Below are 19,832 nucleotides of genomic sequence, written 5' to 3'. Positions count from 1 at the left end.
TTTCACCATATCAAAGAGCATCTAAAATTCCATCCTTTTTAAAAAAAAAAAAAGTGAAAACATGATTTTTGACAACTAAGCCCCCTTTTCATAGACACATATAGACAAGTATTTTTATGTCATCTGTAAGGAAAAATCTGTGAAGAAACTTGTATTTGATATTAAGCCTTTAGTGTATAAGTAAGTTAAAAAAACCATTTAAACAGAGAATACATGAAATCATGCATTCATAATAAATTCTACAACCCTTTTAGCATGAGGAAATTAAGATTTTATAATTTAATTATGAATAACACAAAACGAATTTTGACCGAATCCAATAACATGCAAAAGTATTTAATTCACAGACAAGCATTAAGCATGAATTAATTGCATTATACAGAAAGCAATGATACCACAAATGTTTTACTGGATATAATTGAAGTTATATAAAAATAATTATCGATATAATCATTCAATTAGAGTCTAAAACAGTGCCGTAAAAACCAGCTGTGCAGAATGTATATTGTAAATAGGCCCCGGCATTATACTTCATTATGAGGCCTACAACTGGTTACGACTGGATTTATAGGTTCGACTGGCATGAACATATCAATATTATTTTATATGAACGAAAACAACGTTAATTTCTAAATCTAGTTGTATCCCTTGCCCCGCATCCTTTTAGGTAATGCATATTATGTTTCCATTTTTAAATCATATCGTAAATATTATAAAAAACATATTATGAAAATAAAATGTAATAGTTGTAATAGTTTTCAAAATAAATTTTTATATATTTACATATAAAATATTTATTTATTTTTTCTTGTATAACATGTTTTTAACGATTACACGTCTTAATAAACTTTTATTTTTTGCTCCATAGCATACCCTAAGTATTATGTATAATAATATACGTAGAATATAAACAAGGCCGTATCTAGAAATTGTTTTCGGGAGGGGTCCAAAACATGTATATTGTAATTTTATTGAATTTAGATTTTAACTTTTGATATTTAGTTAATAATAAGACAGAAAAAGATTTAATCTTCTTCTTTTATTAAAATAATATCAAATTTTCATATGATATTATGATATAAAATTAAAAGCAATCAATTAACGATTAATTGAAGCTAAAGTCATTTTTGACTGAAAATATTTATGTTGATATTAAAAATAAGTAAGTATTTTAAACATTTGTAAAATATTGAAGAAATTTAGGGGGGGTCCAGACACCTTGGACCATTGCACAACTTTATTATATTTAAATATAATAAAAATAACGGTACTGGTATATAGGAACAATATTTAATTGTTTGACAAAAGTAAAGTTAATTAAATTCCAATTGATGCTCTGACAGAGGTTCTGCTCGTTAACACTGATACAACAACATTGCATACTTATTAAAATGCGTCGTCCAGCCGAGGGCTCGCTACACTCCAATATTGGTTCGGCTGTATTTTGTAATATATACATAAATATATGTAGGTACGTGATTTGAAATTCTCTACCTAGTACTACTAAAATCTCGTTTTTCATTGTAATATGAGATCGTTGCTTTCTGCATAGTGCCATTTTTTGTATATATTCAATAAGAATCAATAAGTATTATTTTATAAACTTTCCATTGGTACTTGATTAAGACTTGTGCTTGTAACAAAGTCCGATGAATCATTCCACTGCAACCTACTCATCATCGGAATACATTCATACTGGAATTTTATTCTTATGATACCGATGATGACATCTTATTCGCCAGTTACTGCATCCGATGTGCGAGTACATAATTCTGAAAATTAAATTTAATATTTTGCGTTCATGAAAAAAACCAAAAATTTCAGAGAACAACAAGTGATGAAAACATCCCGATCAAAAATCAATCAAGATCTAATAAAAACATTTGGCTCGTTGTATCGGATCGGTTGATATCGACTACGAGAAACTTAAATCCAAAAGAAAAAAAAACATTTAATGTTTTAGACGTTGAAGTTTTCTTTCCCGAAGGAAATTGCGATCGCGTAATGCTTTGTTTTAGAAAAATTGTACAACTCCTCCAAAGGACGAATTTTGTTCAACGGTATTTGAAATGTATATGCGCGCGTTTTACGATTCGTTAAGCTAAAAATCTTCTTTTAAGGTAGGCATATACTCAGGGCCGCGTTTAGGGGGGAGGCACTGGTTACAATTGCTCCGGGCGCCAGTTTTTTTGGGGGCGCCAAAATTTTGTGGTCGAAAATTTGCTCACTTGTGAATTATCGAATTTTTAAAATTATTTTGAAATTATTATTTTTTTTTATTTTTAATAACAGTATCATAAATTAATATTAATATATTTAATTTATTAATATATATTATTAATGTGTTTATAGCAATATAGCTATCAGCGAACCAGAATATTATTAATATACCTAATATTAGTTCCCAAATTTATTGTGATAATGTCAATAAACATAAGTTATTTTTAATAATACGGCGTATTATGGTATCGCGTTCGGCGTGCAGTAGCATGCCTACTACACAAAAATAGCATTGATTTTAGAGTATTTAAAAGGTTCATGAGGATCTATTTCCTATATTTTCCGTGGGCAGGCCCTTTAGAAGGGTGCCAATTTTTTTTTTTGCACAAGGGGCGCAAAATGTCTAAATGGGGTACTGCATACACTATGCATTTTAAATGACACTCAAGACCAAGACCGGATTAAGCACCTATTAGGCTCTGACACTGAAATTTTATATTGGCCCTTTTGACAAAACATGTTTTATAAAGCTGCCGCTATGCTCGCAGAACTATACACTTTTTGTAACTATTTTATAAATTGTCAATTGCATTATACAATAATAAAATTAATAGGTATATACAATTTATGTCTATAAAACTACTAATTTTAGTTTGATAAAAAATGTGTATCAGTTTAAAATTGTTTGGGTCCCTTTCACTTGGGTACCCGAGAGGGCCCCGGAGCTACTGCCCAGGCTAGACCTCCCCTTAATCCGGCCTTGGTCAAGACTGACAATGTATTGGTAAGAATGTTGTAGATTGACAGTCAAATTTTTTGACGGACGAATTTCATTCATGTTTGATTTTTTTCTGTCATTCGAGTAATATTCCTGAATGATAAGGCATAGGATTGATTGATGATTTATTGGTCAAAAACCTGTACACCAATAATCACGTACACGTGCGAATGTGTGACGCCGTGAAGTGCGATTTTTAATTTTTATTTATTTTTATCTTTCTAAAATGTCGAATGGTAAAAACGATCAAGACTTTAGGCACGATTTCATACATTTACATAGAAGTTTACCAGCTGTGTGGAAAAATAATTAAATTTCAAATTGGTGAAATCAACAAATAAATTGATTAGAACAATTAAACTGTGCAGAAAGAATATACACACAAAGACTGCGTTGAATAAAAATAAGAACCGTCTATTTTGATTGACCATAGATTAGTTGTATGACAATCATTAGACATCAGTCGAATTGTCATTCAAGACGATTGTCGTTCATTGATTCGTAGCATATTCCCGGCTTAACGTAAATATGGGGAGTAACCGAATTAGTTCCCATTTGGCCGAATTGGTTCCCGTTTAAAAATAGTATTTTATTAGGTAGAGCCTAATTGGTTCCCGTTTGTGTACAGGTAAAATAATTTTAATTTTCAACACAATTTACCTACACTATTAAAAATTAAAATCCAGCGGGCAAGTGCATAGAGAGCAAAAAACAAAATTTTAAAAGCTATTTGTATGAAATATAGACACAATTATTATATCGATAAGATGGAGTATAGAAATATAATGGACTATAAATTACTAGAGGCTAGCAAATTACTAGCAAACAGGAAAGAAATAACAAATACTTGGAAAATTGTATGACTGAGTACATTAATGAGAAGGTTACGAAAATTGAACATTTAAAGAAAGTTAGCTTCAAAATTGCAAATCAGTGGTTTTAAATTGTATTTATTATATATTATTATTTGTATTTAGTACATCTAAGTGATGACTAGTTGAATTCCCACTCAACGATTTAAAATTGTACATATTTTATAATTTTTTTTTTTTTTAACACACATTAATGCATATTGTTAACCAAGCCTACTTTAAAGTTGACAATCCTAAGCCTGTACAATTGAGACGGAAAATGTGCGTAATTAAACGGAAATCAATTATATATACCTAATAGATATATACCCATATATATATATTAGGTATATATATATTATATACCTAATAGAATACCTTTTTCAAACGGGAACCAGTTCGGCTAAATCTAATAAAATACGTTTTTCAAACGGAAACCAATTCGGCACGTGGGGTTGGAGCTCGGGAACCAATTCGGTACCAGCCTAATGATGAACTTACACGTTAGACCACTGCGCGAAGTTGCCGTCGGCTGTACACGTGCACGCCGAGCTCGAGGCGGTCGTTCCCACGGTGCTGCTACGACCGTTCGGCCCTGGTACGGCGGTGCACCTCAACTTGGCCGTGGAAGATTCGACTGAACCGGTCGCCGTGGGCCGGACACCGATCGCGGTCGAACACGGCTTTCCGCGAGTCGTACGATCGCAGTTGCACCGGCAACGGCACGGCGACATTTTCCGCGTCGTCGGTCTCTCACGCAGCGTCTTGCTGCGCTCGGTCGGTGCTGTCGAGCTGCGCAACAGAACACGGTCATCAATACATGACGCACACGTTAGACGGTATTTTTTACGCGCCGAAACGTGTACGAGTGCAAACGTAGAAATCATCCCCCATTTTTAACTCGGTGGCGTGGCCAAATTGGTGGGGGGGGGGGGGGTCTATGGGAATCGCTAAAAAATTTAAAAATTTAAAACTTTACAGCTATCTATATGTGGTGGTAGGTATTCAATACCTATAATACTGTGCATCGGTCGCGAATTCAACTTCAGAGTCAAGACTTGTCGGACTCACATTATTATCTATTCATAGAGACATTGAAATTTCGGATGATCGAATAATTGATACATATGTTAACAGCGGAAATACTTAAATGTTATAATTGTCACTTAAATTGTTTGTTATTTAATAATAAAATCAATTAAAAATTTTAAAAATTAAATAGGTATTGTTATTTTTATTCATCATATTATTTTCATGTTTATTAAGTAGGGGTTTGTTTTATTATATAAAATGTTTGTCTATTATATTGTGTCCTATAAAAAAAAAAAAATGAATGCTATTTTTTTTTAATTTTTTTTTAATAAGTGTAAAATAATTTATTTTATATTACTATAAAATACAATATCCAAAGTATTTAAAGTATATAAGAGTATTATTAAATCAATATAAGTTAAGGGTTATAGAAACCAAAATCTAAAATATAACTTTGCCATCCACATGTTAAACTTATAGAAGAACCTATCTAAACCACCACTGTGTAAAAATTGATCAGTCCTTCCTCCCCTCTCCCAGAAGAAAAATCCTGGCTACGTCATTGGTTAAACTCAGTAGAAAAAACATTTTAAGGTACGTTTTCCTCGGTGCGACTTCCGAGATGATCGTGTAATGATCAAAATGTTCGACTATAGTCGTTCCTATTTTGCTCGGAGCATCTGCGATTTATCGATTGTTCACCAGTTAGATGTTTTTATTCGATTTTATGTCGTTGTAAAAGAACGCTGTTTTTTTTAAAAAAATTCAGAATGTGTTTGAAGTAGTCGTAAAAGATTACTTAAATATCTTTTGATTGAGGAGATGGACGACGATGACAGAATACTTCTTCATACGTATATCGTGAAAACAACCAAAAAACACTATATATTCGGACTCTAAAATGAAGAGGGACTATTTCAAAAATTGATCAGTACTCACCTGTATGAAGACAATAAAAAGTTCTCCGAATTTTTCCGTCTCTCTAATTAACAGTTTGATTTCGTACTGGGATCAATGAAAGACGATATTTACAAAGAATCTTACAACCGAATGTGTGTACTCAGTGACACCCGATTTTTGTATGTAACTTATCTTTTAATCTCTAAAATCTCATCTCTTGTTTAATTATTTTCGAGAGGAATTTCATCGTCGGCATTAAAAAATGAAAGAGCCATGATACACGTGGTTTTCCAAGTGACATATTACTCACAAGTCACAACAAACAGTAATAAACGTTAACGATTGAAGATTATACATCCTTCTTCCAAACGACTATTCAAGACGTACAATCGTAGTTAACGACTTTAGTGACAGTCGCTCGAAGCAAAATAGCTATATACGATATATGCATATAAATAGTGCGCAACGACCATCGCTGACTGATTATCGTGATAATCACACCGAGGAAAACGTACCCTTAGATTTTTAGTCTTGGATTGATGGTTAAAAAGATGTATGTTGTTACCGGATCGTAGTCATGGAGTGTTCATTCGTCGTGGCAGAGTGTTTTTCCGTCGCACTCGGCACCGTCATTGAACACTCTTCCGTGATAGTCAAGGAATCTTTACACGTTACGAATGTGTCGTCTGGTATCTGAATAATTTCTTTTTCCTCGGTTTTTTCCGTTATTTTCTGTTTTGCTTTTGATCAAGCTGCAATTACACGGAAAAATCATGCGGTGAACGATGTATCATTTGAATACTGTTGTACGCCACAAAAATAAAGTCAAGCGCAAACAGAAATGACAAAAAATTCGGATTCCTCCAGAGTTAAGTACCTTTCACGAACAATGGCTGCCATTTTCCTTTTTGGGCCGAAATGGGTCCACGTGTCGACCAAACCTCTTCTGACTTTATTCCTATTTCCAACATAACCGATTGGAAAGCAGTAACATAGTTCAAATGTGCAAAGAAAGATTAACATAATGGTGAAAACTTGAACCAACATGTTAAACGATATTGCCGTACGATTGTTATATATATATATAAGTATTATTATTAATCGTACAGCTAATATTGAAAATATGTCAAACGGAATTCTAAATGAAACGTAAATGTTTATACGATTACTTTGCTTAGAAGAAAAATAAATCGAACAGCTAATATTATCAAATGCGGATTTCAAATGAAATTAAAAGTATTTTAAAAACCGTTACCATTTATGGTCGCTGTTTATTTTATTCGAAATAGATTTTGGATAGCAACCGTGCAATTGGCCAGTTATTACATACATAAACAATGTTATTTATGTAAATTAGATGAAATATAGGTAATATAGCGTACATTTAATTGAAATTTGTACATGGTCTAATTGTTTACTTTGAACAGCGGATAAGAACTCTTTTCTTTTACCCTTAAGCAAACTTTTTATTAGTTCCAAATTGATTGTCACATGTCGGTGTGTTAAATTAACCATATGTCAGAGAGTAGTTTCAAATACTTATTATTAATATTTCTTACATTATTATTATTTACTTTTTAATATCTTTAAATATTATTAACAAGTCAAACAGGAGGAATTGTGTTTTATTATATTATATGATCATTTTTTCTACTTAAATTTAAAAAAAAATAATGATGTGTACTTATATAAATTATAATAATTATAACTGGGTCTGTCCTACATTTTGATCCTGGGCGCGCCTCTGATGCATTTGATTCAAAGCACTTAACACTAAATTCCGATGGCCATACACATATTCTACAGCATAATTACTACTACTTGTAAGCGCTACAGGCCATAGGTTAATCTAACTTTGGCTTCCAAAACAATTCCTCTCCACTCATCCCTATCTTTAGCAATATTTATCTAGTTCCTTATACCCATTTGTTGTAGGTCTTTCTTTACTTCGTCTATCCATCTACTCCTTGGTCGTCCTTGTTTTCTGGTTCGTTCCATTCTTGCCAACATTACGCATTTGGGTATTTTTTTCCTCATCCATTCTTTCCACATGGCCCAACCATCTGATCCTGCCTAACTTTATAAATTTTACTATTTTTTCGTCTTCTAGAATCCGCTCTATTTCATTGTTGCTCTGTATCCTCCATCTTCTCTATTCATTCACTGCTCCATGTATTTTTCTTTCGAATATCTTTAACTTGTTGGAATCTGTTTTTGACATTGTCCAAGTCAGCTCCATAGCAGACTACAGGTCGAATAAGTGTTTTATATAGCTTCATCTAAGTAATTTTCGTTAGCAGTTTTGATTTGAGGAGTTCGATATTCGCAAAGTATACTCGGTTGCCAGCTATAATTCTTCTTTTAATCTCTTCCGACATGTTGTGACTGTTATTAAGGGAGGATCCAAGATACACGAACTCTTTTACACCCTCAAAATTATAATGACCAATTGTAATGTTCTGTACTCTACGGCGCGCCTTCACTGCGGATAATCTCATGTACAAGGTCTTCTTTTCGTTAATTTTTAAACCCATCATTTGTTCTTTATATTCAATATCATGGTAAGCTTCTCGCATGCCATTCTCGTTTCTTGCCATTATTACTTAATCATCTGCATAGGCGCAGATTTGCCATGACTTGTTTATAATGCTTCTTGTTTTAATCGTATCATTTACAGCCTCATGTATAACATTATTGAACAGTGTTGCTGATAAGGTGTCACCTTGTCTAACTACTGAATCTATATTAAATGAGTCGCTCATTGATCCTCCTATCTTTACTTTTGCCGTTTCATTTTCTAGGGTCATAGTCGTAACATAATTATACTCCAATAATTTTATAGAACACCGTCTGCACTAAAATTTTAATTTCTTTTTCCGACTAAAATATTAAACTGTTACAGTCCGTTTTTATTAAAAAATCTATATCAATCAAGTAAACACGGAATATGGAACAGCAAACGAGGTCAGACTGGTGGTCTATAATTATTAATTATCATTTGTGTATATTAATAATTTGTAAGGTGCTGAGGCACAACCCGTAATCGAGAAGTGTGGTATCTGTATTGTGTATATTTTATATTGTATGCATCATCAATAAACAATGGTAGCAGCGGATAAGCTTTATTCACATAGAGCCTGTCGGTTAAAAAAATAATATTAAATATCAAAAATAATAAAAAAATAAATAAATAAGAAAATAAACAATAAAAACTATGAATTATTCGTATCAGTTCATTTCAAATGTTGTATTACATTAAATTATTTCTGATTTCAATACCTACAGCCAATGTTGGGATTTATCTAGATAATTTATCTCGATAGATTTTTTGTCATTTTTTATCTTATCTAGATAAATAGCGCTGTTATCTTATAACTTATCTAAGATAAAATTTTTACTTATTTAGAGAATTTTATCTAGATAATTGTCTGAATTCTTGCCAAGATTAGAGTTATTTTTATTCTTGTACGGAGACAAATTCAATAATTAGAAATCATCAAAATCGGTCCAGCCATTCTTGAATTATAAATTCTGTAACTAACCCGAATTTATTTTATATATATAGATTTTGTATTCATAATTATAATTCATGTATTATTAAAATAAGTAATTATTATTTCTTGGTATGTAATTTTGTTTGTATTTTCATGTCGGGAAAATATTTTTGGTATTTTTAAACTTCATTTCTTATTTTCCCATGGAAGTTCCAAACATAGTAGGTATTTGATTTTATTATACATACGTAACTCATACGCTGAATAGTCAATACTTCACTCTTGGAACTTATAGAGTCGCAACTACTTATAGAATAATAAAAATCATCAAATTAAGATTATATGGAAAACAATATTGTTAACTTAAAACAATCTCTTATGTATTCTGTATTAATTCTGATAATTACAAAACAATTTTTATTTATTTATTTATTTTTTTTGTGTCACATTTTAGTAATTAACTATCATTAAATATTGTATATTATATATAAATACTGTTTAATGATACACTACATTACTACAATAAACATTAAACACTTAAGTACCTACTGATAATAATATGATTATAATTGAGTCTTCATAGATATTATTACAAATATGAAATATTGACCAAAAAATAACATTTTTTGAAAATATATTTTTTTTATCTAAATAAAAATTAAATTATCTTTTATCTTTATCTAGATATTTTAATTTTTTTATCTATTATCTTTAACTAGATGAATTTGGACATATTATCTTTCATCTTCATCTAGATAAATTTTGCATTATCTATTCCCAACACTGCCTACAGCACATAATATCACAATGAAAACAGTGTTTTAGAATATATTTTTCGATTATCAAATCAGCTTCTTATTTTAATTTGATTCAATTTGACACAAAACATTTATTGAGGACGCCACACCCTCATGTATTGTCTCCGTCTGATTAGCATTTCCAAGATTTCTACTTCTGATATATTCCAGGAATTAATGTTAAGATTAAAATTATTAGGAAGGTCGAAGTTAAAGTAATTGGTGTTTAAATTTGAATCAATAAAGACAGATGAGAAGTAACTGGCAAATAAATTTAAAGTTTCTTCAATAGTATTCGATTTGTCATTATCAAGGAAAACTGTTGCAGGAATATTATTTGAATTTGATCTAATTGATTTAATGTACTTCCAAAATTATTTTATGTTGTAATTCATGTTAAGCTCTAAAATAGAAATGAATTGATTATGAGCTAGTACCGACAAGTTTTTACATTTTTTACGCAGATCAGAAAAGGTGTCATAATCAATAATAGAGTTAGTTAATTTATATTTTTTGTGGGCTAATTTTTTCAATTTTTTTAAATTTCTTAACGATTTATTTGACCAGATAATATTTTGTACAGAGTTGGAATTCAATTAAATTTTTGGAACAAAAACATCAAAAGAATGAGGTATCATTTCATGAAATTTTAGAACAGATGAATCCAAATCAATTGAATTAAGATTCGACATAAAATCTAAGTCATCAAGAAAAGAATAAATATTATCAAAGTTATAGGATTTAAAATTATAAATGATAAGATTGGTTGAGATTGAGATTTAGTATTAGTATTAGTATTAGTATTAGTATTTACCATTAGTAGTACGAGCCTCAAAAATTCAATCAAGTATTGGGTATCAATTATTAAGTATTTGTAAATTTGAAAATATCAAATCAAGAGATTCATTTCGAAAATTAAGTACATTATTATATTGTTTAAGATCCAAATAATTGACGAAGCCGTTTTTAATAATATTGATAGCTAGGTTATCAGATAATTTCTTATCTTGGGAAGTGAAGTTCGATAAATTAAAATCAACTATAAGTAAAATATTAGTATTAAGATATAAATGCATAGTATTTTCCACAGGTTCACAGAATTGAGCATAAATATTATAAGGAGAATTTGGAGGGATTTAAACACAGCATAATAGGAACTTTGTATTTCTAAAAATTAATAAGACAAAAATATGTTTAATATTTGGAACATCATCCGTGAGAATTAGCTCACATTTACAACTGCTAACAAAACTTCACCTCCTCTTACAGAGTAGTCAGTCAATCTATCAGATCTGAAAATGTTATAATTAATGAAACCTAATCCATTATCACTTATACAACTATTTAACCAGGTTTCAGATAAGAATAAAACATCGGAATTACAATGGTAAACTGAGTTACGAAAAAAGTTTAATTTAGTCCTAAGGCCTCTTACATTTTGATAAATGACGTGCTACTTTAAAAATGTCTTTTTAAATTTTTTTCTTTTACTAAAATTTTGGGAACTCCTCTAATAAATTTAATAGTTAAATCAGGCTCACTTGGAAGACATTGATTAAGTTCATTACGTAATTTATTCATGGAGTCCCTTTGAAGTTGAGTACGGTCCGAACTGATAGCAATTTGAGATGGCGAATTTTGACGTGAAAGCTTATGCTTACACTTGATAACATCGAACGCATCAGCAGGCGAGGAGAAGATTATTTTTAATGGTCGTGGCTTATTATCATTACGATAACGCCCGAGATGAATGAACTTCACTGGCATCGGTCTAGCATCAGCTTCAGAGATAATTGAACGAATACAATTATTTACTTGTTCTAGATCGTGAGTAATACGGACTTCGACCTGGTTAGATTCATTTTCAGTAACATAATAAAAGATTAGATTGGAGACTCGAGTGATTTGATTAGCAATTTCATTAATTATAAAATCATTGTCAAATTATGTGGTCGTATCTGTCGGCTGGAACTTAACTTTCAAATCTTCAACATCAGTGAGAAGCTTTTTTATAAGTTGTTTTAGATCGGGAAATTCTTTCAAACCTTGATCACATGAAATACAAAAATATTTTGAATTTCTGTTCTTGAGTGCAAGACACTTTATTTCGGTCACAGAAAGGCCAGTGCATTTGTTATAAGCAGGTTGAAAGCAGCTGTCATAGTAAATTGGACAATCCAAATCAGCGAAACAAGAATTATACACAAAACAAGTTAAGGTAGGAGCCATTAAGTGAAATATTAAACAGAACACAATAAAATGAATAAAACAAATTTAGAACAAATTTGGAAAAAGATACGGAAAGATAAGAGACCGAAAATTTCAACATAGGTCTACACTAAACAAAGGTCAACGAGTAACTTTTACATACTCATAACACGCTTAAAAATGTAAATAACGGAAAAAACCGACCAAAAAAAAACACTGATAATGTTTTTCCCTTAAAGTTTGATTATAGGCCAGTTTACTCTAATATTAAAGCTAACATCATTACATTTGAATCACTGAACGCAAATTTGCTATGTTGTACGTATGTCAAACGGAGATAACATATGCGAGTGTGACGCTCTCTTAAAAGTTAAAATAGTAAGAAATATTCTGAAAACCATTAGAAAGAGATAAGAATATTTAAAATGTTTACATGGGACTAATCTACATACAATCTGGCTATTATAACGGTTGCTACACGAAATAGTTTTTAAATAAAATTACGAAGATAATCAATGGTCCTAAATCGAGCGAATCGTGTTCTTTTAAAATACATTTAATTTGTTTTGACGATATTAGTTGTTCGACGTCACTCTTTTATTTCTTCGCAGTTATCGTACGGTGAAATACGTTTCATTTATAATTTCATCCGATATCCTTAAATAGTTTATGCTATTAGCTATTCGATTTGTTGATCATATTAAAGGCGTATTTTAATCGTACTGCAACAATATCGTTGAATATGTTGTTTCCCGTGTTCGCTTTAGTGTTCATTACTCTCCAAGTACTTGCACCATTTTGCTGCAATCCAATTGGCTATAACAGTGATAGCGATGAAGTACAAAGAAGTTTGGCCAATACGCAGACCTATCCCGGTGATAACAGAATAATAGCAGTCGATCAACACAAAAGGTAACTCTGGAATAATAAGATTTTTTTTTTTGGAAATCGAGAGGCCGTGTGAAAACGGAAAACTGTATTTTTTTTTTTAATAATACCTGTAATTTATTTACGAATTTATGGGACAAAAGTCATTACGAAATATAATATTAAGTTTTAGGTGTCATATGCAGTAATAATAATAAAATTATTTTGAAAAAAATAGAAATAATATAATAATGAATTAATTTTCCATCGGCCATCTTTTGAACGATTGTGTAGCTAAGAGGGGGAAACGAGATTTTAGCAATGGCTCGATCGTCATTCTACATGCGCAAAACTGGCACTTTATCTCGCTGGACACGCTGAAATTATGATTTCTACAAATGACGTTTAGAATTATAGTACGAATCAAGAAAATCTATAATTAATATTCATATATGTATTATAAGGTAATAATGTTTTTTTTCTTCCAAACTTAAAGATCGTATTTTCTTTCCCTTATGGTAACCCATAAATAGTATCGCATTTGTATATTTGTTTTGTGTACAACTTGCTAAATAAGTCTGGACACGCCTATGGTCGAGTGCCTATTCAAAAAGGCACCATTAACATTAATTCTTAATGACTTTTTCGTATACTTGCAGTAGAATGTTCAAAACCCAAATAAGAAAAGACGAACAAAATCGACAAGAAGACATTATTCAGATACCAGATGATGCATTCGTAACTTGTAGAGGTGGGTGTCCGACTGAAGAAATATGCTCTATAACGAAACCTAGTGCGACAGAAAAATACTCCAAGGAAAAATTTTCTACAACCCATTGAGGATATAATACGTTAGCGCATATTGTCGCATGTATTTACAAACATTTTATACGATAATAAAATAATGTGTAATAACTAAAGATTTATAATAACGGATTTATATGCACAATAAGTCTTCAAAATATGCTACAAAATATGCATTTATTTTTAAATATACACTTATAATTACAGTGGCGCACACAGGATTTTTTTTTTCGGAGGGGGTCAAGGTAAAAATATAACACATTTTACAATTAACAAAATTATGGAAATCCTTAATATATTTTGACTATTTATATAGTTTAAAAATATTTTTATCCTCATCTACGTAACTTTGTTAGCGGTTCCTAATTAGCTCCTAATTTACTTTAGGCGTTATAAAGTTATGAACGAATAATAAAAAAAAAATCACTAGACACAAAAACTGGGACAGTTTTACACTTAAGAATTATACTTATAATTGGATGACAATGACTGATCGATTTCCATAATTCCGTCAAGTTCAAGTGTTCAACTCTATCATATGAACTTATTATTGTTAATATATTAATATAATTTATAAATATATATACATATATTTCATATAAGTATTTTATTTTATTTTTGGCGATAACGACCGGTCTTCATTTTATCTTTATCATGTGGATGTGAACGTGAAAATATAAAGCAAAATACTACTGTAGAAAGGTTATTTTCGACATTGTGACGTTTGAAAACTTATCTCAGAAATATCATGGCAGAGAATCGTTTAAACGGATTAGTAATATTCACAGGACAATTGAAGTTAACCCAATATAATATATATTATGTATTTTATTAATAATGTTTAATATTTTGTAGGTATTTGTTTAAACACAATAAATTGATTAATTTCATTGTTTCAACATATGCTATATTTTTACAAAGAATAAGTTTAAATTTGCTGAACCCCCCTCCTATAAAAATTTCCTGGATACATGCCTGATGTAAACTTGTAGGAATAAGCTGAGCTGGCGGAAACAAACCAAACTGCTGAGATCCGTCTCTGTTGATGGAAGCTGACAGCTATCGCATTGAAACGGGAGTCGAAAAGGTTGACCTTTGGTACCTGTTGTTTCATTTAAAATAATTGTTGTTGTTTATTAGAATAGTTACAAGATGTGTTATTGTTAATTCTTGTCATGAAATCAAAAATAATGTCATATTAATTAATTATTATTAATTCATGATATAATAACTTATAAGTCATAGTTCAAACAATAATTTTAGGTTTTTAGGAAATTTTTTTTTTACTCGAGGGTAAAATTCTGCCTTTGCCCCCCTTAAACCTAGGTACGGAAATAATTACCTTCGCTTCCACCATGGAGTTAGTGCCTATGTATGGCGATATGTTGGTAATTTGATCACTAATCTAATTTAGAACCATCTGTTTGATCAACCACTGTATAAAACAAATAGTATATAACAATATTCAAAAATAAACTAATGAAATTATTTGAAGTTATCAAATTATTGATTTCTACTTCTATAGTTATCCAATTAATTTATAAAAAATATTTATGTACACATATGTTAATTAAATATATTAATTTATACTTTATCTTTTATGGTAGTATTTTTAATTCTTGATTTCTATAGTTTAAGTTGAATAATATGTAAACATTTTTACTATACATATCTTAATTGTCATGGGCGATAAAAATTTTAATTATACAAAAATATTCAAAATATAATTTAAAGCTTTATTTTATAAAATACAATTAAAACAATTTTGTTGAAAAAAACATTTAAACTATACAAATAAATATAAAGTTTACTATTAAGCATTTTTAAAAACCAAGCTGAGATTATTCAGTATAATTTATTTTCAACTATACGTTCTTGGACTGAAATACATTCTTAATATAATTCCTTTAGATATATTAAACCAAGTTTAAAATATATTTGTGTAAGTTCCATTCATAATCTATTATACTTGTACAGATTCATGATAAAATGTCATTAAATCAAAATTATAGTGCAAGACAAATATTATGATTGTCTTATCATCTAAATATAAATGAAATCAGTATTATGTTTAAATCTTTAAATATTGGGTCCATGAGAATACATGCTATGAGAATTATTAGCATATTCCAAAACTGAATAATATTTAAAGACTCCACAAAATTGGAAAGAAGTAATTGTGTAATTCACCTTTACAGTTTTCAAATTGTTTTCATAGAGATCCAAAAATATTTTTAAGACAATCATAGCTAACTAATTATAATACCGTTCCCTTTAAATTTGACTTCAATGTACTATCAACTATTATAGTAATTTGTATTCTGCATCTAACCATGGATAGTAATTAGTAATTAATATAGTATAATATGGTTCGGGGAGTATAAGATTCGAATATTGAACACAAGAATTTATTAATACTTTAATACAAACAATAATTATTTAAATAGAAAATCCTATACCAAAATTAACATAATATTTGAACACATCGTTTTATATTGAATTATAATATAAAATAAAAATTATACTCCAATGAGTATCAATAAAAATTTTTTTTCTTTAAAAAGCTCTTAGCTACGATGATCCGTATCAGAAGTAGTATAACCAGAACTTGGTGTTCCTTTTCTTCCTTCTGCAGCTATTGAAACTGGTGGTCGTGTATCGTGTGGATTGAGACCCATCCATGTTCTATTTTGAGTAACAGTCGATAAAGACATATCAGTTCTGATATTTAATTCTAAAGAGGAATTGCTTTCTTCATTAATCACCGAGACATTTCTTAATTTGTTAGTGACTAAGGATAAATCAGGTATATCTAAAATGAAAATAAATAAATATATTTTAATAATATTAATATAAATTAATAACTATTAATAGATAAAATAAAATATTGAACTGACTATTTGAATTATCACTCTCTAAAGCCATTTCAATGTCATCAATATTAACTATAGGTTGCATATATTCTTTTTGATTTTCTATTACTCCTTCTGCGCATGTTATGTTCACAAAGATTTCAATCTACATTTGTTTATAAATGGTTATTATATTATTGTTAATAATTAATCATTATGAACATAGTATTATTACCTCAGGAAAATTGGCCAACTTAGCAACATTGGGACGACCGACAGAAATAATATAACATTTTTTATTTGCTTTTTTACATAGACGCTTAACTTTGTTGATACGCTCAAGTAAATCCTGTATACTCAAACTACATATAAGTATTCCAATGTGAGTGGCATCTTTAATCTTTTCTTTGATGTAATGTCTTTTCTTTATCACCGATGTTAATGTCCGCTTTATTAATTCATTACAACTGCTTTGGCAGGTATATACATCACACTCTGTAAAACGCATTTCTTTGAATTTAACTCCACAATTATTGTTTTATACTTGAATTAATGTGTTTCTCACCATTATTCTTCAATATAAATCTATCAACATTATTCATGTAATCATCGTGAATGATATAAATAATATTTTTGTAATTTAAGTTATTAAACCGTCTACCGAATAATGTTGTGTATTCATTATCGGACATATTGTTGGCAACATTTTTATTTTCTGGTAAATCCAGATCAGACAATATAATTGATTTCATAGATGATAAATGTTCAGCCAAAGAGTCTAAAATGAACAAAACTTTGTAAACTCTAAGACAATAAGCAACACAATTTTTGATTAACCTCGAAGATGGTGATAAGCCACATCATAGAGCAACAGAATTGGTTCTTCGCACGTTCTAAAAGTCTCAGAAATCAGACTTACACACTTGACAAGGTCTAGCGGTTGTCTTGGTAGAACATGGTACACGGGAAGGTGATTGTTCGGCGTTAGACATGTACGTCCAAAATGAACGATACAGTCAGCGGCTACGTGTTGAGCAGCCGTTTCATCGACACAACAACTATAAATTATAAAACATTAGGATATCATTAGTAACACGAACGACTAACATAATGAAGTTCAAGGGGTACCTGCCGTACGACGTGTCGCCGAGTATGTAAACACGGTAACCCAACAGCCGTTCGAATTCCGACGATATCGATACGCTCCGTTGCAACATGTAGTCCGGCAACTGAACGCATACCTGCCGGGCAAGCATAACGAGTAGGTAAAAATGAATATCAATACCGGCTATCCGGTCGAGGCGGAGGACTCACCCTTTCGAATTTTCCGTTTTTGATCCACTCGGAGCACAGACGGATTTCCGCCGAATCGGATTCCATCGCACGCCGCGGTTCTCACTGATTTGCTTCCCGATCAGATTGTTCCCGTCGCGGTCTCCGAACAATATCGTAACGATTCCGCCAACGTCAATCTAACATTTACATTCCCATCGGTTTCCCGTTTACGGCGATCGACACACGTAAGCGGTGTCCGCCGTCGCAGAAGCACATTTCACGTCCTGATAACAGCTCGCCGATGCCGTACGTGCGTTATCACGTTTCAACGCATAGATAACGGTTATCTGGTGTCGAAATCAGCCGTGCGAACGAATACCGATTTAACGCGCCGTTGCGAACGAGTTTGAAAAACAGAAAATTAAGGTAAAGGCGCACTGCAATTATCATTTAAGTTCATGTACAAGGCAGTGCCGCAAAAACCGCAGGGGCAGCAGGGGAAATGCCCCTGTAAAGAAGCCTCTTGTGGTTGGTTTCGGGGCCCCACTTGCCTCTAAATAATTTCATTATAATAAATTACATAAAAATTATTTAATTCATTTATTCTTATAATTATACGATTGTATATTTTTCTTATTTTTATTAATTACAATTTTATCAGAACGGGGCCCTCCGGATCGCACATTGAAATACTATAAGCTATAGTATTGTTATTAATATAGTAATTAATATTGCTATAATATAGTGTTATGCAATGAGTTATTTTTATACATACCATTGGGACCCCCAAAATAATTATTGTAATCGCCGTTCGTGGCATATTCATATAGGCATGTAGCGAGCTAGACCCCGTCCCCCATCATTGCTTGGCCGATTGTTTGATTGTTTAACGATATTCTCATAGTCTCATCGTTTTTACGTCTTAAAGATATTATACCTAATTAGTTATTAGCAAGGCTAAAAAGTTCCAAAAAAATGCTTTAAAAAACATCAAAATATGCGGTATAATGTGCATTAAAAAATTGGAAAATAATTGCTTAAAAAATAATAAACTGACTTCTGACTAGTGTACACTGTACAATGAAGTCGCATGCATGCAGATGTATGCAGTATTATAACGAACAGAAATAATATTGTGTATAAGCTGATAACCTAATGGTTAAACATATTTTTTTTACGAATAACATGTGGTTATACAATTTCTTTATGTCATGTTACAAAATATTAATACAGTGGTAAATTTGTATAAAAATAAGCACGAGCCGGCGGTGGTCATTATTACGAGTCTACAAGTTGTATACAACGTTTATACAAATTATACTGTAACTAAGTTTGCAATCTGGTGAAATCAGGGACGGCTCCAGAACCTTGGTTGGGGGGGGGGGGCAAGTTATAATTTTACAAAATCTTATAACAAAAAGAAAATAATTTTTACAACACAAATTCAAGTCCTCTATTTTTAAAATTGGCAAAAATATCAATAATATGATCTATTTGATCTAGAATATCTACTTTATGATATATATTAATTAGACATAATGCTGATAGTCTATCTTCAATCATCCTTGAACGAAGCCAGGTTTTTAGTCTCCGAAGTGTGGAGAAATTCCTTTCAACCGTCACCCTATGGCTCTATCTACATACTTGTGTGTGTCGTATGATAGCCCATATTATAATATGTATTTTTTGTTAACAATTTACATTTTTTTATAAATATGGTATGGGCTTAGGAAGGGAGCCGTGGCACCTAGGGC

General features: G+C 30.9%; 2 protein-coding genes across 2 annotated transcripts; one reads left to right on the top strand and one right to left on the bottom strand.

Annotated features, from left to right (window-relative positions):
- The first annotated feature begins 13,022 nt into the window (after positions 1-13,022).
- LOC112687086 lies at positions 13,023-13,999 on the top strand. The gene is made up of 2 exons (XM_025559627.1): positions 13,023-13,192; positions 13,807-13,999. Exons 1-2 carry the CDS (start codon positions 13,023-13,025, stop codon positions 13,985-13,987), a joined length of 351 nt encoding a protein of 116 aa, XP_025415412.1. The 3' UTR covers positions 13,988-13,999.
- A 2,438-nt stretch (positions 14,000-16,437) lies between these two features.
- LOC112687093 (2-(3-amino-3-carboxypropyl)histidine synthase subunit 2) lies at positions 16,438-18,370 on the bottom strand. The gene is made up of 7 exons (XM_025559642.1): positions 18,118-18,370; positions 17,932-18,044; positions 17,641-17,861; positions 17,369-17,581; positions 17,039-17,298; positions 16,849-16,969; positions 16,438-16,763 (listed from the first exon to the last, which is right to left on the bottom strand). Exons 1-7 carry the CDS (start codon positions 18,181-18,183, stop codon positions 16,519-16,521), a joined length of 1,239 nt encoding a protein of 412 aa, XP_025415427.1. The 5' UTR covers positions 18,184-18,370; the 3' UTR covers positions 16,438-16,518.
- Between the last annotated feature and the right edge of the window lie 1,462 nt (positions 18,371-19,832).

The sequence above is a fragment of the Sipha flava genome, unplaced genomic scaffold (genome assembly GCF_003268045.1).
Source record: "Sipha flava isolate LNK unplaced genomic scaffold, YSA_version1 330_pilon_pilon, whole genome shotgun sequence".
Taxonomy (NCBI): Eukaryota; Metazoa; Arthropoda; class Insecta; order Hemiptera; family Aphididae; genus Sipha; species Sipha flava.
This window is presented reverse-complemented; position numbering and strand designations above follow the sequence as displayed.